Below are 23690 nucleotides of genomic sequence, written 5' to 3'. Positions count from 1 at the left end.
TGACTTTTCCAATTTAAATCTATGCACAAAGAAGGACCTTTATCAGGTTAGAAACAACACCTAGGGTAACCCCTTAATGTAAGGACATTGAAACCCACTTTTTGAGTACCAAATGAGCACATATTCATATTATTAGAAGAAACTTTTCCCAAAGAACTATACATCTTATGATTTATCTGGTATTATATGGTCAACACAGTCATGTCCAACAATTTTGAAATGTTCTTGGACTTGCATCTTCTGTATTATTCACAATAATTGGACCCTTCATTTAGAAAAGTTGTTCAAAATTTAATGTCAGAATTTTTAAAGTTAAATTTTTCTATTTTATTGTTTTACAATAGTAAAATGACCCCTTCTCTTAGGGACAGTCCCTCATTTAAGGGATACCCCTCGCGTGGGGGGTTGTTCCAAACCTGTTTGTTTGGTCCTTCTGAAAAAATAAAGAATAGTACATTGTACTTTAAATGATTTGGTAATTTAATTGAATATATAAATAACATATATATATACAGCAAGTGTAATGTCAATAAATTGGTGAATAAACTACTATTAAATATCTTTATGGTAGTACTGCATCATTGAATTTTGTCAATCAGCCATGCTTTTATTCTTATTCTGTGAAAGAACCTTCTTGCATATTAAAAATCACTTGTCATGTTCACGATTTTACTGACTAACACACAGAGAAAAACAAGTTCAAAATCTAGCATGTTAGAATAATCTCGAGATAAAACGTTTTTGATTGGCTCATAAATTTGATCATGAGAAACACAGAATTTGATTGGCTGAACACGATTGTCTTCTGAAGCTTCCCTTCGACACAGTTCAAAATCGGGAACAATCATATTTTCGTGTAGATTTTCACAAAATCGTGTTTTAGAGGTTTTTCACGATCGTGATTGTGCAATTGTGTCAAAGGGTCAAAATCGTGAAGTACACGCCTAAATTGTGAAAGTTGGCAGGTATGTTGAATAATCCTTCCAAGGCCAAATTAAAAAAGGGCAAACAATGCATGAAAAAATTGATCAAATTAAGAAGCTACTTTTGCATAGAATTCAAAAGTTTTTTCTTAACTTATTACCTGTACCATTCTCTTCCTCTAACCGACCACTTTCAATAGTCTCATTAGCACCAGTAGCAGAAGACTCTGTTTTGTTCAGTTGATCATGTAACTTTTCAAATTTATCCTGGCAAGCTAAAATATATATTGTAAAAATTAACACTTTGTATCACAATTATATATTAATTATAGTTACAAGTCAACATTTAGTAAAATAATGATGACAGGATTTTGTTTACGAATTAATTGGGAATGTGTTCATGGGACACAGATGACGTCCCCACTTGCATATCGTATAAAGTTATAAACAGGAAATAACTAAAGAACGGTAAAATTGATGCTACCCAAATTTGTACTTGATCTGAGATTTAATAACGTTTGGTTAAGGCAAACTTTAGTTTGAGAATGGAAACTGTAATTTTTCCATTTAAAAGGGGAACAACTCTAGAATGGTAAAAGTGACAACACCAAAATTCAAACTTGGTATGTATTTTGTGGTAATAAGCAATGAGTAAAGGATTCATAACATTTGGTTGAATCAAACTGATGTTAGAGAATGAAAACCAACTTTAGAATGTACTGATGTACAAGGGTAAAACCTAATGACCCTCTACAATACGACAGGGGTGTAAAAATTCTGTAGGACAGTATTTTGTTTACAGACCTGTTAAATTTTTCTGTAGTACAGTATTTTGTTTACAGACCTGTTAATTTTTTCTGTAGGACAGTATTTTGTTTACAGACCTGTTAAATTTTTCTGTAGTACAGTATTTTGTTTACAGACCTGTTAAATTTTTCTGTATGACAGTATTTTGTTTACAGACCTGTTAAATTTTTCTGTAAGACAGTATTTTGTTTACAGACCTGTTAACTTTTTCTGTAGAACAGTATTTTGTTTACAGACCTGTAAGGTTTTTCTGTAGGACAGTATTTTGTTTACAGACCTGTTAAATTTTTCTGTATGACAGTATTTTGTTTACAGACCTGTTAAATTTTTCTGTAAGACAGTATTTTGTTTACAGACCTGTTAAATTTTTCTGTAGAACAGTATTTTGTTTACAGACCTGTAAGGTTTTTCTGTAGGACAGTATTTTGTTTACAGACCTGTTTAAATTTTAAATTTTTCTGTATGACAGTATTTTTGTTTACAGACCTGTTAAATTTTTCTGTAAGACAGAATTTTGTTTACAGACCTGTTAAACTTTTCTGTAGAACAGTATTTTGTTTACAGACCTGTAAGATTTTTCTGTAGTACAGTATTTTGTTTACAGACCTGTTAAACTTTTCTGTAGAACAGTATTTTGTTTACAGACCTGTAAGATTTTTCTGTAGTACAGTATTTTGTTTACAGACCTGTTAAATTTTTCTGTAGAACAGTATTTTGTTTACAGACCTGTAAGGTTTTTCTGTAGGACAGTATTTTGTTTACAGACCTGTTAAATTTTTCTGTAGGACAGTATTTTGTTTACAGACCTGTTAAATTTTTCTGTATGACAGTATTTTTGTTTACAGACCTGTTAAATTTTTCTGTAAGACAGAATTTTGTTTACAGACCTGTTAAACTTTTCTGTAGAACAGTATTTTGTTTACAGACCTGTAAGATTTTTCTGTAGTACAGTATTTTGTTTACAGACCTGTTAAATTTTTCTGTAGGACAGTATTTTGTTTACAGACCTGTAAGGTTTTTCTGTAGGACAGTACTTTGTTTACAGACCTGTTAAATTTTTTTGTAGGACAGTTTTTTGTTTACCAACCTGTAAGATTTTTCTGTAGGACAGTATTTTGTTTACAGACCTATTAAGTTTTTCTGTAGGACAGTATTTTTTTTACAAACTTGTTAAATTAATTTTTTCTGTAGGACAGTATTTTGTTTACAGACCTGTTAAGTTTTTCTGTAGGACAGTATTTTGTGCCTGTAATCTTCTGATTTCATCCTCCAGCTCTGTGTTGTCTGTATTTTGAGAATTCACAACTGTATCTCTAGCACTCTGTATTTCTTTCAATTCTTTTTCTAGAACTTCATTTGTTGCCACCAACTAAAAATATATAATGAAATATTTTATACACACCCTGGATAAAAGTGAAAGGGTAAATTAACAAAAGATGAAGTCGCTTGCAACAATTTTTCATAAAGTGTGTTTATTCTATTTAAGTAAAATGTCAGCTGTGAGTCCCCCTATAAAGCATTTTGAACAGTGAGAGCAGTGAATACATACAAATAGCTCATTGTCTTATCTACATGTTTCAAAATCATTTGTAAATAATCATTCACTTTCAAGGTTCCTCATATTATTTTTTACAGATGAATCTTACCGCAGTGAGTTCTTGCATCAAAGTTTGATTCTGTAATCTAAAGTCATCTTCCTGACTCAGTAACTTTCTCTGTAAGTTATCACTTTCTTGTAATAAGACTTCTACTTCCTGTCGAAGATAACATTGGTAGAAACATATAATTTTTTAACCAATAGTCCTGTAACAAGTTTGTGTTAAACAAGTATATGTAACATAACAAAAGTAATAAAAAATGTAGTGGAATTAATAATATTCTGATGAAACAGACTAACCTTGTTGCTTCAGATGAAGACCTGTGCCTTACCTTAGATTTACCTAGAGCTCATCTATATTTAGTTATTTTTGGTGTCTGTATCAGACATTCTTGAATTGTTTTTTTGTTAGATTATAAATGAACACACGCCTTGCAGTAAAAAAAATAATCACATATGGATTATTCAGCCTTTGATTTTGTCTTTAGAATTGTATCACATTTAGTCACAGAAGAATATGTCATAGCTTACTAAATGTAGATGGTATAGGTGTTGCTCATTGTTGAAGGCTCTACAGTGACTTGGTATTGTTCACATTTTGTCCTTTGGTTTATGGATAGTTGTCTAATTGATAGTAATACCACACCTCAGAGGCTCCATATTTGTTATATCAAAAGGCTTTTAAAAAAGTCAACTAAGCAAACCTTTACTGCAATAAAATCAAAACTTAAAACTAATATTTTTTAAAATATTTGTGTTGTATACAAAGTTATCTAATCTGTTTGATTTACCTTAGCCTTTTTGCTCTTCTGAATTGCCTGCAAAATAACAATAGATCTTTATATTTCTAAAAAGGTATCTGCCTATACAAAAATTAATGAAATTTTCATTTTCATTTTCCTGCATATTTACAAAGTGACAAATAGTCTCATGTAGTGACAATAAAAACATATGTCCTAAGTACTTATATCAGGTAAATATATCCAAATTTTGGTTTCATATTCATATGGCAAATGTATGGGAAAAGTAATTCTCAATAAACATGTAGTATTGATTATGACTATTTTGCAGTAAAATGCACTTTTGTAAATGTTTAGCAACCTTTCAGCTTTATAACATTAGAAAAGGATAACCTCATTATAAATCATCTATTTATACTATAGCTTAGGTTACTGTGTGTACTTACTACATGAAAATGTCAGTATGGAGATTTATCTCACTTATTTCCAACGATATATGGAGTAACACTAGATATTTTATCAGATTTCAAGATATTCTCTCATTCACCATCTTCACCCTTCTCTCATTTTATATTTAGCTCAGGTCAAGATGCTGTCATTGAAAATAATACATATTAAGCAAAAAAAAATTCTTTACCGGTAGCCCTATTTTTTTCTAGCTGTACCTACATGTATGCATAAGAATCTTATTTCCAAGGTTCACTCTCTCATAAGGTCAGTTTTCTTTGATCTCCAGAGTAACCATTTTATACAGATACTTGTGATATATAATCAAACTACAATACTATATATTTACCTTGTTTGCATTCTGTAGTTGTCTGTCTATATTTTCATTTTTCTCATTCAAAGCAATAGTTTCTAATAAAGAAAACAATAAATCACTTGAAGTCAATTTTAAATTTTTATAATTTTCCAATTTAATGGTCAGAATGGTAAAGTGCCTGCTCAAATTGCATATGATTAATTTCCTGATTAGTGTAGACTCTATCAATTAATGACAAATTCAAAAGTGACAAGAACTGGTCATGACACCTATAAAATTTTACACAAAAATCAGCATAGTAGTAACCTGTTTATTTGTTGTTTATATATTTTATTTTTCAGTACTGTTCTTATTTAATAGGAATCTAAAAGTCATGCTTTCTGACAAATTTCAAGTTCAATTTTTGTAATGCAAATTTCACAGAAATATAACAAATATTAAATCATCACAAAAAAACCACTGATTGTACATATATATCAAAGTAACCAGTACATAATTTTCATATACCAACCCAAATTATAAAGAAAAACATTTTTTTAAACAAATCATTATCATCAGTCATTCTGTTTGGCTGAAAATATTTAAAATCAGATATTTACAGCAGGCTTTTATACAGGTACACAACAAATGTACAAATGCCCAAGCTTCTTTTACTAATACTGGCAAGTTTTGGGATATTTGAAGTTGGTTATTAAACTTTCTTCAATATCTTGGTTCTGAATATACATGTATTCATACCTCTTTCAAGTTTCTTGCACTTTCCATCCAATTCATAATTTGTTGTTCTTAAATCAATTAACTGCAACTGAAAAAAAATATTGTGTGTAATACCTTTAAAAATGTCTTCTATTTCTAAGTTATTTTTGGACAGTAAGTATTTGGACAACAATCCAATGTTTCAATACTCTAAATATCTTTCATTTTTTAGGCCAGGTAGCTATATAGTCAAATGTAGAAAAGGTACTGTAAATTCAGACTTTTTTGAGAAATTCTTGTTCTTATGAATAATGAGAATGGATGAGTATCTCAATAATATTATTTTATTCAAGATCATATGTTTTTAACTTAACCAGTTACAAAAATGATTTACATTTTTTTTAGGAATGTTTTATGTTCCATTGAGTGAAAATCATCTGAATGAAAGATTAAGCAATCAATAGTTATAACATTTTCAACAACAAAAAAACAGTGCAATGTTTACATTAGTAATTACGTCAACTTAATGATTCCTTTTCTTAATAATGAATGGGTTGTACTGATTTACTTGAGGTCAGTGATCGCTACCGAATATGAATTAAGGCATTGAACAAGTGACTATTTCTGCCAAAAATGTCATACCCAAAATCTGTATGTTATTATATGCAAAAATATCGATCTTTGTACCATTAACTTGGTTTTATAAGAAATAAAAAATCTAAAAAATCTGTGACATAATAACATTCAAATAGACGTATTTACACTTGTATGCAAATAAGTCCCCCATATCACAAGTTCCTGTCAAATTGTTATTTGGATACAGATCTAAGTTTCATTTGGAGACAAAATTCTGCTAAATACCAAATGTGTTAATACACTTGACAGGAAAAATGTATGAATTTGAAAGAATTCAATTGTTGTAGACCTGGAGATATAAAGGTAGTCTAACTAGTTGAGTAAGGGAAGATCTTCTTTGGCTCAATTGGTTAGATCGCTGCCTTTACATCCCGAGATTGAGAGTTTGAATCCTGCTGGTACCCTCTATGGAAATCACATCAGAACTTAAATTGTCTCTATACACCTTATCGCTATTTGTCCGCCATTACTGGTCTGGATAGCACATAGGTTCCCGTAAAATTCTGACGTCTTAAAACAAAATATATGACGCCACAATGGAAAAGTGATTGTTGTATGACCTCAAAAGTTCAAGCGGCTGGGTTAGCAGGGATTAGCAATAAGGTGTATAGTCCCCCTACAGTTGTAAAAATGAGTTTTTCTAGTAATATTATCGTTTTATGAATCATTTGCTGAAGTCATTCTGCGGGAAATGCATCATGACATATGTGACAAGGAGATTTTTTTCTATAAAACGTCATTTTTTCTGGGGAAAAGCTCCAGTTGGAAGTTCATGTATTTTGTGCAAATTGAGGTATGTACATGCAAGTCCCCAACCTATTTTTTTTTTTAATGGATATGTTCAGAAACTTTTGATCTCGCTACAATCATGTTAAGTGTCATCTATCTTTATTTGTAAATAATTTAGTGGCATTAGGGCTTAAAGTCAGTTGTAGGCACCTGCATTCGATGAAATTCATCCTCAGACAGGGAGGACGACATCTCTGTTGACGTTTTTCTCTGATCTTTTCATTGATCGACGAAATTACCTGAGATTATCCGAAATTTACAATCAAGCTGTGTACCAGCATATATGTTTTATAATTTAAAGACAATAACGACCTTTAAATATTTGGGTTAAATATCTATATATTATTAAATGCTTCAGAAACGAATTTGACGAATTTTCGGGAAAACGGATGGCTCAAACTGAAAGAAATATGTTTAGATTGTACAGCTTGTTCTGTATCTGCAATATTTTCTCCGTAACAAATTGCTAATGTGCAAAGATGATATTATAAATGAATTTCAGGATAAATTTAGATAATAATCTTTTGGTTAATCAATAATTAATGTATACACTTAACCCACAGGCACTTGTCTCTGAAAACAGTACCTATATGCTTGGAATTACTTGTTATATCAAAAGTATATCATGATAAGTGTATTTTTTCTCCAGAGACACTGAAGTGCCTGCAACTTTTAACAATAACATATTTGGAATATGTAAATTATAATTTGTTTCGTGATACTCAAGTATTTTATCTAATATGCTGTTCCCAGCTTCACTCAAGAAATATTTAATTCAATGATTGGTAAAGTTTTAATTTCAATCACGGAAAAGTATGTCATTAGATGTAAAGCCCCATTTTCAACTGATACATGTACACAATGATGATTTATTTTTCACCAGATAAATTTTTTTTTTAAATTGCTTTTTCGCTACCTTTTCTATTTAAATACTTTTAAAAATACAAGTAAAAGATCTATTTAAAGAATTATATAAAGTAGGACATAACTGTTAGGTCAACTCGAATCTTTTTTCTTGAAATGTGAATAATTGTTTTACACTTTAAATTAGATATTTATTTGAAGTTTAAACTTTTGCATCTCAAACCAGCTTTTTGAATTTACACTTGTTAATCTTGTGTATTGTAAGTTGTAACCACAACCTTTTTTTCAAAAACAAGTTTGTTGGTCTGGGCTGTTTTCTGCTAATTGGTCGAGTTTTTTTTTTTTACACATTCCTCAGTTCTCAGTATTCTCGGTTTTATTTTTTACATGGTATGTATTTAGTGCCGTCTGGAGACAGAAGATTGTCTCATAGTGCTTCATATTTATGCTCTTATAATATACAAGATATAATGACGTATATGTCGATTCGAGCGAAAGCTTCTTTATGTTCTTTACTTCAGGGATAATTTGAGTTCATTTATATGGGTGCGGGTATTTTCTAGCTGTGTTGAAAACCCACTAGTGACCTAAAGGGCTGTTGTCTGCTCATTTGTCGCGTTGTTGTCTCTTTGACATTTTCCCTATTTCAATTCTCAATTTTATAAATGATATCTGAATAATCTTTTAACCAAACTACCATCGCTTCTTTCCTTGGAGAACGTTGAATAGGTTACAATTTCTTATTATATTGAGTAGTGAAGTATACTACTTCTGGACATCGTCCGATATGACCGAATCTTGTAAATGTCACAAACTATTGATGTCTATTTACAGTGTGTTTTACAAATAACCAATTCACATGGTTAAAACTATGGTGCTGATGTCTTCTAGATTTTAAGTAGTAGCTTAGTGGGTCGTGTTTTAAACTCCTCTTTGCGCTTAACATCTTACATGATAACAATAGGAACCGGAAGAATCAATACTCGACCATCTTGTTACACCTCTTAGAGTAAGATTTACATGCGTAAATGTTTTTTGTAATAAGTTTCAAATGGGGTTTTTTTGTGCACGTTTGAAATGCCAAATTCTCCCTACAGTAGAATGTACTAATCCTTGATGATTCTATTGCGCCGTAAATATTCATACTATGTACTTAGAGGCAAAGATGTAAGCACATGTGTAAGACAATAGTAAAGTCAGTTCGGACAAGTTATGAAGGCAACACCGACATGTTTGAAAGACTATTCCGACCACTTAGGAAACAAGGAAAGACGCCATATATCTTTTTGTTCAAAATAATAAATTCATAGCATGTAAAGATGGTCGTTGTTGCTTTCAGTTGTCGTTTGTTGCTGTATATCATATTTGTTTTTCGTTTATTTTTTGTATATGAATAAGACCATTTTTTCGTTTGTATGTTTGTATTTGTCATGACAGGACCTATGATAGCTTGCTATGCGATATATTGGTTTGATCATTGTTAAATGTTGTTTGCGAAGTGTTCAAAGATCTTACGGGTACAGCGCAAGAAAAAAATGTAGCTAGTCCATGGGACAAACAGAATTTATCTGCACTTGAAAATTCAACTTTCAGCTATAAAATCTCTAAACCACAAATAAACCACTTTTTTAATTGTCTTACACTAGCCATTTTGGGGCCCTCTATAGCTTGCTCTTCGATGTGAATAAAGGCTCCGTGTTCAAGGCCTTACTTTGACCTTTTATTGTTGTCTTTTTACACATTGTGACATTGATATAGAGTTGTCTCATTGGGACTCATACCACATCTTCTTATTTATCACATAATTCATTAGTCTATAAAATATATTATAATGTAAAAACAAATAAATGGGTCAGCATTGTAGAAGACTGACTGAATAAACTAGAGTTTTTTTTATCTTACTTTTGATCCCATTAATATAGATATCTTATAAATATTATCCAACAAAGAATCATTGACCAGGTTTATCAAATTATGCACTGTTCTACCCTTCAATGTGAAAAACTCAACTTCTTTTCTAAGACTAAAGAATTGGAAAAATAGGCGATAAATTAAAAACTGATAGACAGTTTTTTTTTAGTAAATTTAAACTAGGTGCCCATTCCCTAGTAATTGAAAGGGACGTTATTCCAATATTGAAAGAAAACAATGCATGTACCTATTCTGTAATAGGCAAGAAATTGAGGATGAATATCATTTCTTCTTATAGACTGTGCAATAAATCATTGAAGGTTACCTATATACAACAATAAATACTATTCTTAATTTCATTTTTATTAAATTGAAATCTGCTATAACACTGAGTCATATATGACCACACTTTTGAATAGCAGTTTGCCAGTTGATATAAAAATCACCACACAATATATCATTGATCGTCTTTCATTAAGAAAATCTGCATGTTTTTTTTAATATATATGTATCCTTTTTTGTTCATGGAAATTAATAATTGTTTATCTCTCGGTACACACATATTTGTAGTCTTCTTTTTCGTGTGAATATCACTGTCACTGAAATTTAATTATTGTCTGTTTATTATTTCAATTGTACTATAATATTGTATGCCATATCTATTTAATGCCAATGTGTTTTTGGTAATAAATATTATCTATTGGTATAGGCCGTGCGGTGTTTTTAATCGCAAACTTCAATGTTAGTTCGTTTTTTATTGAAAGTTATTTCGTTGGCTATTATACCACATCCTCTGTTCACTTTGCAAATCTTCGTAGAAATCGTCAGAATGTTCTTTTTATTGGGTTTGTTTGTTAAGTTTGGAATCAATAGTATTTTAAATATCTGATGTGTTATTTTCGGCGTGCCTATAAGCAAAAGCCCTGGTTTATTTATGATAAAATGGTTGATAATCCTTTGGAACATTTTCGACTGTCGTTCTTGTTATAGTATGTGTGGTTATTTTCTATTTTGGCCTCCGGCTGTTTCTGCTCTTTTGCGGAGTCGTTGACTCTTTAAAACAATACAAGTTGCTTCCATTCTCTATTCTATTGTCTAAATTGGTAATCAAATAGAGGAACGAGAAACCCAGTTAAACCATGGAGGTATCACACTGTCAATCCTCCGCACAATGTTGAAATTGTGAATAATAACTATTTTTGATTATAAGGTTATAAAATTGATTTTGAGTTCACTTTTATGATAAAATGTCAAACATTGCATGAAAGCATATTCATTTTACGATTTACATGTACAACAGATAACAACCATGAAGACTAGTCTATTGAACTGAATGAATACATAATGAACATTGCAGTTTTTTTCGAAACTGTCTGATTCTTAATGTGTAGACAATAGGATCACATATTGCATTAATAAACAGAAACTGGTTTCCATATTGCATTGCTTTAGTGGTACTTGCTGTATTTTCATTCAGAAAAGCAATTAATGTTGTACAACATCTGGGAAGAATAGAAACTAGACCCAGCACAATGATGAACCCCAGAGTTAACACATTTCGCTTCATTCGTTTGGTTGATTCCTTTCCATGGCCAGTTTGACTTTGTGGACCTTGTTGACCTTGTGAACTAGAAGATGTCGGTGCAATCGAAATTTGATTTTTTTTATGTCTCCTAATGACACGTGCAATTGTTAGAGCATAGAAACCAACAGTAAGGATTGTTAGTAGAATGGCAGGGATTTCAAATGCCAGTATTCTGACTGTAGAAGATAATACAACACAAGTATTTTCATTTCGCGCGTATTCTGTTATTGGCGCCATACTTGGATAGATATGTGCAACAACGAAAACCAGTGTTATCGCCTTACCACTGGTTAACTGTTTCAACACTCTGTTTGACATTTGCAGCGTGGCATTAAATCGTTCCAAGCATATCGTCAATTTCTGATAAATTGAAAATAATACTGTTCCTGCACATAATACTTTCACAATTGTACATAAACTGGTATATGTGATGACTGCAAGAGTGGTTTTTAAATATTCCGCAACAATAATAAACATGAGAATTTCTAAACCAATAACAGCATTACTAATGCTTAGATATAACGCCAGACAGTAAAATCGTTTCTTGCGCAGGGCCGTTGACCGTAATAAAATTATAAAGGATAACACGTTTAGAACTACAGCCAACGTCGCCAGAAGGAAACAAAATGGTGCCATCATATCCATGGTACGACCAAAACAGTATTATTGGTAAAAAAATTCTATAGCCACATTCTTCTTAAAACTTTTCTGTTATGAACTGTTCCGTCAGCCTCAAAATCTGTTCAGCATATGAAAGAAATATGAATATATTAATAACCACACGACCAATGACCAGTATATAACTTGTAGTTTGTCTACGCAAGAGTGATAGCATTGGCATTGCTTTATGATCAGTATGTTCCAGAATAAAAAAAATCTAAAATGATAAGTTTTAAACAATGAATACAATTATTGACTTTGTGCGCAAGTTGTGGAGATAATCCTTTGTGCATCTATTGTGCTAAAAACAATAGACACATTAAGATTAACGTAAATATTTTGTTTTGGTTTGTCTTTTGGACGTTTTACTTTTAACGCCTAAGCGTTTTCTGTTTTCCTTTGATTAATGAGTTTGAATAACAATTTCTAATCTCCCGACTTTCTTTCGCAAACTTTTAAATTACAAGCAATAGAATAATAGCTCTAATGTAAAAATAAATTACTAAGAATTACAACAGCATGACACGGTACCAACGTGAAAATTGGAAAATTGAAAAAAAATGTAGTTAACTTGTTTCTATTGTATTTACCTTGTTACAGTTTTAGCTCTTGGAAACTCTTGGAATTATACAACATTTTGTGTGCTTCATATATTTGTATAAAATAATAAAAGTCTTAGTGCTTTGAAAATACTTTTACGATTAACCACAAATTAAATGAAATCCGGCATACTTTAGAGAATTTTTCAACAAATCGAAATCTCAATTTTCCTCTTTTTTTTTCTAAACTGAAGATCTTTTTGTTTAATCGAAGTGTGTTCAAAAAATAAAAATAAACAGCATATTCAAACTTTACAGATACCTTTGGAGGAGTAATATTTCCACAGTAGCTTGGAACGTAAATGGTAGATGATATTTAAATGAATACTATCCGGCAATAGATCGGTGAACTTTGTGGTTTGTTTTCTAGATTCATATTTATCACATACTTATGTATTTGAATATATAATGAAAGGTTTAATTTGCAGGAATGATGCACAATTAAATCATCTACCCTCTTTATCATAATGCTTTAGCTATTATTATGTCCTGTCATAGCCATTATCAGTTATTAACCCTACTTTCATTATGACGAAGTAGTTCAAATCAATATTGGATACGTTCTTTGATTTTCTGGGCGTGGTGTGTGTGAAAGGAGGGGTATATTATTTTCACGTCGCTTTTTATCACACGTGGGACATCATTTTTTCTTTTCATCAATCCTGTTTTAGGAAAGATTATTTCGGTGTAACAAGACCAGGATAATCATTTCAAAATATTCCTCCCCTAATAAAATTGAATGATCAAACTAATTATATACGAAATTCTGCAATATCAAGATTTTGACATCTCTTGTCTACCGAAACTGCATCCTATGTATGCGAATCTATAATATACAGCTTAAATCTAAGTTCATGTATTGAAGAAGAGAACCTAGGCTTGTTAAACTATCATATTTCAAACGTAGTATACTATGTACTTTGAAAAAGGGGGGAGTGTTTTCATGACTGATTGACTGATGGACGAATTGACCCACGAGTAAAAACTGTATTCACCTGTCAATTTGAATTCGTAGCTGAGTAGAATTAAGGTTTTATGGATGCATAAAATATGTTGTTTCAAGGATATCATCCCGGAGGCATAGTGCCAGAAGTTTTAGATTATTTGTTTATGGTATTTTAGGTTTTTTTTCTTGTTTTTGAAAATTAGTGTAATAAAAAATTTAATAAAAAGGATTTTCCATAACGAAACTTTTCCAAATGTAATATAATTTAATGTCTGTGCGAATCCATTTTTAACATTACACAAGAACATGTATGTCTGTTTTGCTTGTGACTTTGCTGTCTACATTGTTGTACAGTCACCGAAATTAGAGTGCTGTACAACACTAGTCTAACTCAATTGAATTGGTGAAATCCGTTCCGTGCACTAACTGAGACGTCAGAAATCTGCAGACTCGCTAAACAAGACAATGCACAAATGATACTAAGTTGGTGAACACCATGTACTAAATATGCATTGTAGTTAAGCCAACTAATTCAATCAAAAATACACTTAGTCGTGTGGTGATTGATAGAAAATTACTATTTCTTTCATGTGTTTTATGCGGAGGACATATACCTCTATATTATATTACTTTTTGTATTTTCAATTTCAGTATGAAAGTCCCAAAGAACCATGACTGTTACTATCCACACTGATCTGTGTCCACACTTGTTAGGAAAAAATAAAGCAGATAAATATATATATAGGTAACCTTTAATATATAATAATATAAATATGTTCATATAAAAAAACAAAAAACATAAAACACGGTTTAAATAAAACAAAGCACTGAAATTATTGTATCACAGATTATTCATAGCACTATTTATAAATCACCAGTATATCAAAGTTCTAAAATCTCATAGCTTTTCTTGCATATCTTCTCTTTTCTCCAGCTGTCCATGACTTTGACTTGACTCTGAAATGGCGTAAATCTTCTGAGTGGTCGGAATGAAGCATTGGTCGATAGCTCACTGGGTCACATAGATCTGGTTGTTCATTGAAGAATGCCTTGTAACCACTGTCTAGTAAATAAACTTCTGGAAAGTTCAGTAATGGATAGTTTTCTTTGTTGAGTTCTCTGTCTTTGCTTCTTAGGAATCGAAGCATTTTAGGACCTCTTTCGGACGAAAACTCACAGTGGAAGATGACGACCTGTTTATCTTTGGTTGGTTGCTGAAGCAGAGTTAAAATGGTCTCGTGCAAATACATATTTTCTGCTCCTCTGATATGCCCTCCTTCAAATTCATAAGGGTATCGGCAGTCGATGATCTTGTAGTCACTGATTACGTCATCGTAGTCCCCGTTTAAAACATCAGTAAGTGTCTGTGGAGTGATGCTTTTCAAATCAGCATGCTTGCCAGTGACAGTTGGTAAAGTATGTAATCTACTACCATCGGCAATGAAGTCGTCGTTCTCTTCAAGTTTTTTTACCACAGCTTTTATATCGGTACAAGTTTTTGGTCTTTTTGAACATGTTGAGTTGTCATCTTCTGTACGCTGTCTCTTGGCAGATTTCGTCAAACTTGGTGTTAAAGTAACATGATCATCCATACCGAGACCGGAATCCTCGTCATCATCAGGAAACAGACTTCGTTTGATATTTGGAGTCATCATAGACATAAGATTATCGGCCTTTACTGGAGTAGAACCAAAACTCAGAGTTGATACAGAGGCTGATATAGCATCAAAGTCACAGTCTGTGTCGAATAATCTTTTGGAAAGCATAATTGTTGTTTCTGTGATATCTGACTGTCAGGTTCTACTGTTTGAATGTTTTATGTTAAATATTAAAAATTGTGATTTTTTTATATTAAATTTTGAATTGACAATAAGTGATTTCGGTCTCTAATTGGGAATCGTGCTCAGCTCATTACTCAAACTGTGTAAGCAGAGTTCAACTCGTGGTCGACCCTGTAAAGCTTTTGTTAATTATTTGATTAATTGCCAATCAATGCCTTTGATTGAATTTGTTAGATCTCCAAGATTTTTTTAAAATGGATGTCTACGAGAAAACCATGCAAAATCAAAAAAAAATTATGAAAGGGGTTGTGGAATTTTCAGCTGATTTTGGGTTCCTAGTAAAGTATTAAGTACATCTAATAGTTCTATGGTTAAAAAATGACACTTTATCTCAAATTATGTGAATCCAGGGCAATTCTAGTTTAGTACCAAATTTGCTGGAAAATGTTGTTGAAAATGGACATTTTTGGGTTTTTTTTATTGAATAGTTCAAAGTATTATATGACAAAAAAATTTGTTTGGCCTTAAAATTCAGACTTTCTACTAAAATAAACTGTAATTTGGATCTTATTTCAACCTTTATTTTTGTTTTTATTTTTATTGACATAATTGTGTTTTTCTTAAATTTGAAATCAGCCTGTACTGAAAATGTCCATAAAACCTCAAAAGTCACTCAAATTGAAAAAATATTTTGTTAAATGTTATGGTTCACTACAAACTAGTATTCCTTAACGGGATTTTGGTTGCAAATTGATATAAGCTTATTTGAATAAAAGATGAAAAACTGAAAAATATAGCTAAAATTATCTCCCTTTGTAAAACTCTTCACAATAAAAGGTAGATTTAGTGTCAATAACAGAAGGAGGGAAATCAACAAATGTGCAGAAGGATAGGAAATAATGATATTTTTGATGAATATGGTGTAGCCAAAAACTGATTTTTATTGAAAGAGTGTAACAAAGACATAGCAAACCATGTGGCAAAGACATTCCCACTTCCACTCGGATAAGTCTGATCCTGATCAGATAGTCTAGACATGACTCATGAGTCTAGACTATCACTATCATGTCTAGGTTTCAGACTCACATTTTAAAATGCATATGCTGCAAACATGGACAGGAGTTGGATTGCAGTAGACAAGAAGACAAAATGAGTTGCTGCCATCCTTTCATGACCCTTCCAAATCTAGCAACGGAAATTTAAAAAGCAAAACTTTCAGTTTCAGTTGGTTCTGGTAAGTTTGTTATTTTTTTTTTTGTGGTTAGAAAAAGCAATTTGACACCATAAAAAGACCTACTGTAGAAACATCACATCTGATTCAAAACATAAATATCGGAAAAAGAGCATAGACCATTTCTCCTTAGGGAAAAAAGGGGGGGGGGGGGTATTTACATAATTTTCTTGAAGCAAACACTGATTTCATTTTCATTGACATACATTTATAATGATTTAAAATTCTTCTAAAACTAAAAGATTTATGTGTTTGCCTTCTAAATTTTAATAGAAAAACTTTTTTCTCTCTCAGTCTCTCGAGATCAAGAATCATGATAAAATATATATTCTATTACAAAGCCCTCCGGTATCAGGTCTGTTCGCCCTGAGTTTGTTTGACAAATTGTCAATAACGGGTAGAGTCCATTGACTCTGTTTTTTTTTTCTCCTAATTTAAAAATAATGGTTGCTTCATATCCCTTTTTTTTTAAAATACAACCCATTGAAATAGAAAACATTCAGTAGATAGATATAGGAAGATGTGGTATGAGTGCGAATGAGACAACTATCCATCCAAATAACAATTTATTAAAGTAAACCATTATAGGTCAATGTACGGCCTTCAACACAGAGCCTTGGCTCACACGGAACAACAAGCTATAAACATGATAAAGGACCCCTAAATTACTAGTGTAAAAACCTTCGAACAGGAAAATCAATGGTCTAATTTATATATAAACAAGAATGTGTCCTCAGTACACGAATGCCCCACTCGCACTATCATTTTCTTTGTTCAGTGGACCGTGAAATTGGGGTAAAATCTCTAATTTGGCATTAAAATTAGAAAGATCATATCATAGGGAACATGTGTACAAAGTTTGAAGTCGATTGGACTTCAACTTCATCAAAAACTACCTCGACCAAAAACTTTAACCTGAAGCGGGACAGACGGACGAACGAACGGACGCACAGACCAGAAAACATAATGCCCCTCTACTATCGTAGGTGGGGCATAAAAAAGGAGAAATGAGAAACACGTATTATAAATTACATAAACATATGAAAACTACTGTACATTTATGCCAACTAAAAAGTATGTGTGTTAACCGCACTACCCTTACCTACCTTTATTTTTATCCCTACCCTAAAGATTTTTGTGACAGGTTTTGATTAAGCACTGTTAAAGTCACAATATTGCTCCCAAAGAGTTGTGAATTTCCTGTCTTTATTCATTTATTTACCAGTACTACATGTACATTGTACAATGCAGCTAGATTGATACAATATATGGTTCTCAATCTCAAAAAAATGTTTTACAATTATGAGCTGTTTTTTTTCTCTCTAAAAATTGGTTACTGTGAGACTTTTTCTTTACATTTCCTTAGTGCAGGTCATGTATCACAGTTATAAACATGGAAAGAGAACTTGTACATGTCTTTACTTCTATCTTTAATAAAATAGAATCTGAATAGAATATGCTTACAAATGTATTCCAAATTAAAGGGCCCAGAAGGGGCAACATGAGATTATAACATTACAGATTACTCAGATAAAACAAATTCAAAATAACAATATGGAAGAAATGAATTACTTGATGATGTGATTGATATCATAGCATTTATGACATTTACACAAATTAATTATCATATCTACAAAACTTTTTTCAATGAACCAATTCATTATGTTAAGCCAACTTAATGTACAATGTACATGTAGATGTAACTCACTGTACTGATCATGCAAATGTACAAATATACAATATTTTATTTCTTATCAACAGGTTAATGTTGAAGATGGAAAAGCACAAAAATAATGTTAAAATGAAAGCAGATATGATAGGAGATCACATAGGTAAATATATGATATAATTGATAAAAAAATGTCTACTAAAAAGACAGCAAATAAGACCTGTGTTGTGGCATTATTTGTGAAATATAATCATATATAGAAATTGGAAATTCACCAGTTACATTTATTATTGTAAAAACATGATAAATAATCAATAAATTAGATTAACCCTTCAATTTTAACAATCTGGTGAACAAAAAGTAAACATAACACACAGAACACTCAAATTATTTTTTTATGATCAATTAAGGGCCATATCAGTACAGTTTACACAACAAAATTTTCATTACTCATCGTTGGAATTGTTCTCTTTATAAGAATTAAACCTAGAAAAAAATATGTTTTCTTGTCTGAGTGAGCTTGACACTGAGATCCTCATTTATATATATAGTATACATGCATTTATAACGGTAAACCTGAAGACTACATTTGTATTTTTCATTTTTGAAAAAAAAACTTTTTCATTATTACAGCTATTTTCCTAATGCGTGTAGAGTAAAACTTTGGTAGGTTCGCTTGCTCTGTTTGTATAAATATTGATTCAAGCTTTGTAATTAAGGTTGATATCTTCAAACAATAAATATAGGCATATTTGAACCTTTATGGAGTACTTTTAAATTTGATTAGATGTTATGTCAATTGCAGTTGTACAATATACAAACAAACCATGCAAGCTAACCGAAGTCTTAGATTTACATGCCTTAGGAAATTAGCTGTAAAATTAATTATATATTTGTTTCCAATGCTTACTGTTTTACCAATTTCAAATGTTTTGGCTTGTTTTTAAATTGGTCTATATCAGCTATAGGGTCAAAAGGGTCCAAAGTTAATCTTGATTTCATAAAACAATTGAATAATTGGTGTTCTTTGATATTATGCAAAATTAAACGGTGTATTGTACTTTTTGGGGTTAAATACTTCTTATATGTTTAGATTTTTAATATTCATTTTCAAATTGCAAAAAAGATCATGGGGGCAAAAAAACCTTTGTTAGTTTATTAAAATATTATTGAAGTTTTTTTTCCATGCTAAATGTTATCATGCATTTAGCATGTTTAGATTTATGATTTGGGCTCAGTTTTCAAGTTGCTTCAAATTGGGGTCCAAACTTTAACTTTGTTTAAATTCATTAAAAATTGCATATATGGGGTTCTTTGATATGATAAATCTAATCATGTCTTTTAAACTTTAGATTTTGGATATTGGCACAAGTCCAATTTCAAAATCATCAGTTCTTTTACCACATTTATTCTGTGTCAGAAAACTACATGTATGATGTGTCTAATAATTCATCACAATCCAAATTCTGAACTGTATCGTGTGAATCAAGTTTGAATGTAGTGTCTATATAGTGCCCCCCTCCCAACCTGATGAAGGTGCAATTTCTGCATTTGTAATAGAATGTACCCTTGAGCTGTTGAAGGTTGTACAGAGGCATTACATTCATTTCATTTGAACTTTTGTGGATATTTGTCTCATTTGCAATCAATACTCATCTCCCTATTTTTGTATTGTCATAACGTCATAAATACAAGATGAAATCTGCAAAATTAACTTCATTAAAATTAAGTTTGCTGCAGCTTGGAATAAGAAAAAAATCAAATTTAGGTCCATTTTTAGCTAGTAAACTTTATTTCTCATTCTATGTACTGGAATGTCAGAGTTGTGATAATCGAAACACATTTCACCCCAAGGGTGACTGGGGTATAGAAATATGGTCACTTGGTCTTCTCCCGACCGGCAGTAAAACGCTTGCTGAAGTGGGGCGTCCGTTTGGCTGTGCGGGATGTATCAAGTTCGCAGTCACGTCCGTCAGAAGGGGACGTTAAATCCGATGCCTCGTGTAAAGAGAGTGCCACGCTCTTTGCACGTTAAGAACCCTTGCAACAACTCTTTGAGGGGTCCGTAGGTGGCCTGTTGCAAGGCAAAATTTCTGTCCCTATCCAATATACCCTCATTTTCCAGTGGCAGTCCAAATTTCCCCATCATCCTAGATGGCCTCTATTACAACAACCTACCTATTGTATTTATTGTGAACTTGTCTCGTCCTGAATATGCATAAAATATTTGCCACTGGACGTTAAGCAACCAACAATCAATCAATCAATCGAAACACATTTTACACTAAGACAAAGTTAATAAGTAATTTCTTTTTAGGAAATTTCAATCATTTAATGTATAACAATTGTTTTCTTATTATTTTTTACAGACATTTGGTGATCCAAAAATAACTGGAGTTCATGAAAGAAGACTGATTGCTGAGACACATTTTTGTTGATAAACATGTTTATGATGAAGAAAAACTTAGATAATATTACTGATACTTGAATAAGGCTCTGATCTGTCTTTGATTTTTCCTGTTGATGTTAAAAATTGCAAGCTCAAATAAAAATAAATTGAAATGGAACTCATATGCTTTGAAAAAAAGGAAAAAAAACGGCAATGTGAATCTCGCTGAAGTCTTGAAAACCACCAAGTCAACACACAGTTGCAATACAAATGAGAAGAGAGAGATATTTGCTAGGAAATAGAATGTTCTCACTGTCTCACCATCAGCAAGGCTTTCTCATCAGCGAAGAAGAAGTCTAAAATTACTTCTGTATTAAAAGGTCATCAGTATTGAAGACAATCAAGAAGATTACAAATGTACTTGGCCATTTGATCAACATAATAATATTTTCATTTGTCAGAAATTGTTTCTTAGATTGACTAACTAGTTTTATTCATTGAATTATTAGTAAATTACCTTTCATAGTTCATGTAGTTACATGTATGTAAATTCTTATAAGATAGTATGGAAACAATTTAATACTTCCCTAAATTCTATACCTAATGCAACAATTGTCTTGTGCTGCTAAGTCAATTAGAATTAACTTTTATGTATGTTTATAATAATCTTATTCTTGCATGTAAGCACCATTTAGTGTTATTGTATCATCTTCATTGATTGTTAAATATAATACTAATGCTATAAAAAATAATAACATTTATGATCATTTATACAGATTGAGATATTTAAAAATGTATCAATGCTAAAAGAGAATTTATAAATTTAGACCTTTTTTTAGGAGAATTTTAGAAAGTACTACAACAAAAGCAAACCAAGAGTATATGCTCAAATGCACTATTAACTTTCTCTCCAGATAACCAAATAGAGATATGTTTATATTTTATTAAATTGATGAAGTGTATGTTAGTTTAAATTAATATGTACATGCAATTTTAAGGTTTTAAAAATCAGCATTTTTATTGGATTATCTCCCTTTGTACAATAGAAATTCAGATTTTATCCACACTGTCTCAGGTACTCATGATCAAAATGACTTATATGGTAACCAGCATGCAAGTAAAAGGTTGCAACCTGTCTTAATTTTGTCTACCTGTCAGACACAACTTCTGAATGTCAATACTTAAGATTTTTCAATATGATGAACTTAAAATTGAATTTCATATCATTTTTCAGTAACCAGAATACAACTTTAGTAATTAGCAAGCTGCAATAACCAAAAATGGGATTACTAGGAAGAAATGAATGGATTTTACTCTTTAAAGTAATAGGGACAAGTGTACTAAAGGAATTTGGAATAAAAAAAAATACCAAAAAAAAATTGTCTTTGGCAGCTCCCCCCCTTTTTTTAAGCCTTATGCTTACTATTGTTTGTGCCACAAAAATCCATTTCACTTTGAATTTTCTATTTGATTTACCTATATTGCATGTTACAATCTGTATAATTCAAGTATTTATTTTTGAATGCTTGGTTTCATTAAAATATGAGACTTTCCTCAATTTATTGCGAAAATACAAAAAAAAAAGGGGGGGAGGCTATCTAAATAATCAATAAAATCTATAAAATTAATTTGCAACCGAAATCCCTTCAAGATATTTTAAACCAAAGAAAATGCAAAGCATTTCTGAAATTTAGGGTAAATTAAAGCGACTTTTGGGCTGTAGTGTCTGTTTTAGTGTGATTAGATGAAAAGGCCATATTTTTTATCATTTTATGTGTTTTGCCACACCCTTATTTTCTATATATATCATTATGTTTAATAAAATTATGTGATTTAGACTTCATACACATCCTATCTGTGCTATTAAAGTATTTAAACACTCAGAAGTATTATAGTATTTATTTCTATTTGAGAAATTTATGAAATCTATGCATTTCAGTAAATGCATTTATAAATAAACTCGAAAATACCCTAAATCCCTATCGTTGCCATGGTTACCAGCAGTGTAAGGGCTTCAAACTTGCATGACTTTCATATGAGGTCAACTTGAACATGTCAGCAAAGTTTCATCAAAATCAAACAACTTTGCATGGAGCACCATCTGCATGGTTTTCTCATAGATGCCCATTTAATCATTACGTATTCATCAAAATTGATTGCAATTATGACACAAAGTAAAACGTGTACCGGAATATGAAAAATGTTCACATAATAACAGATTTTGTAATCAGAAGAATTAAAAGCATAAATAAAATAAAATTAGAATAAGATCAAATAAAAAAATCAATGAATGCCGTCAAAAGTTCGTAATCTTCAATATCAAGAAGCTTACACTGTAAATCAGAAAAAGAATATATATATGTTCAAGTTAAAGAAATAAAATAGTATTGAACTTTTCCAAAAAAAAAAAAATGAACAAGGGTAGATAAAATTGAATTAAAAAAAAATCCAATTGTATTAAACCATGGCAATACTTTTAAAAATACAATAACACCATTAGCAAGTAATATTGCACTAATATATTCACCAAACTTTTTATAAGTAACACATATAAAAACCGAGGAAATCATTATTGTATGTTGACTTTTTCGTTTCATTCTACTCAAATAACGTTTCCAAAAAAAAAGGAAGAATATATATCATATTTAATTAAAATTTGTCACTGTGATTGACTGTTAGCTGGAAGTCCAGTGGCAAGTAGTTCATGAATATTTATGACGACTGTAAATAAGAGGAGTCAAATCACAAACTAGATGAGGATTGAATGATTTTAAAAACACCAAAAATTGAGTTGAGTTTTTTCATTTAACTTAAAACTTCACAAAAGAAAACTATATGAAAATCTGACAGGAATTAATTGTGTCATTGAGGGCACTAACAAGACCAGACAGAGGGATGGTCGAACAGAGTTTCTATGACCTGTGATGGCCTCTTTAACCTTCAATCCTTTGTTAAAAAATTTAAAAAAAGACGATTAGCAGAAAGTAAAATCCACAAAACACCAACTACAAAACTAAAGAATTAGCAACATGAACCCTAGCTTCTAAAAATCAGTTTCTCCGTATGGAGATATTCCACACTGAACAGTCAACCAACTGGTGATA

At 31.2% G+C, this 23690-nt stretch overlaps 2 protein-coding genes and 1 long non-coding RNA gene across 4 annotated transcripts in view; 1 reads left to right on the top strand and 2 right to left on the bottom strand.

The window, feature by feature from the left end:
• The window catches only part of LOC139524022 (GRIP1-associated protein 1-like), a 92496-nt gene extending 85313 nt beyond the window's left edge, over positions 1-7183 (bottom strand). For both annotated transcript variants that reach the window (XM_071318556.1, XM_071318549.1), the window contains exons 1-7: positions 7102-7183; positions 5569-5635; positions 4864-4925; positions 4119-4145; positions 3377-3484; positions 2943-3099; positions 1085-1198 (exon numbers count right to left, since the gene is read on the bottom strand). In XM_071318556.1, the coding sequence (XP_071174657.1) occupies positions 1085-1198; positions 2943-3099; positions 3377-3484; positions 4119-4145; positions 4864-4925; positions 5569-5635; positions 7102-7143 (577 nt within the window). In that variant the 5' untranslated portion in view covers positions 7144-7183. The remainder of the gene's footprint in view (positions 1-1084; positions 1199-2942; positions 3100-3376; positions 3485-4118; positions 4146-4863; positions 4926-5568; positions 5636-7101) is intronic.
• A 7143-nt stretch (positions 7184-14326) lies between these two features.
• On the bottom strand, positions 14327-15337 carry LOC139519195 (M-phase inducer phosphatase-like). The gene has a single exon (XM_071311077.1). It carries the CDS (start codon positions 15280-15282, stop codon positions 14407-14409), a length of 876 nt encoding a protein of 291 aa, XP_071167178.1. The 5' UTR covers positions 15283-15337; the 3' UTR covers positions 14327-14406.
• A 428-nt stretch (positions 15338-15765) lies between these two features.
• Positions 15766-22469, top strand: LOC139523883 (uncharacterized). Its single transcript, XR_011664708.1, has 3 exons — positions 15766-16531; positions 18290-18360; positions 20567-22469. It is a non-coding gene; the product is annotated as an uncharacterized lncRNA (long non-coding RNA).
• Positions 22470-23690: the final 1221 nt, after the last annotated feature.

This window comes from Mytilus edulis, chromosome 1 (assembly GCF_963676685.1).
Source record: "Mytilus edulis chromosome 1, xbMytEdul2.2, whole genome shotgun sequence".
Taxonomy (NCBI): Eukaryota; Metazoa; Mollusca; class Bivalvia; order Mytilida; family Mytilidae; genus Mytilus; species Mytilus edulis.
This window is presented reverse-complemented; position numbering and strand designations above follow the sequence as displayed.

What these genes read in the sequence shown, in the direction of transcription:
- LOC139519195 (XM_071311077.1), bottom strand. Translation starts at nt 15,282, where the DNA reads ATGCTTTCCAAAAGATTATTCGACACAGACTGTGACTTTGATGCTATA.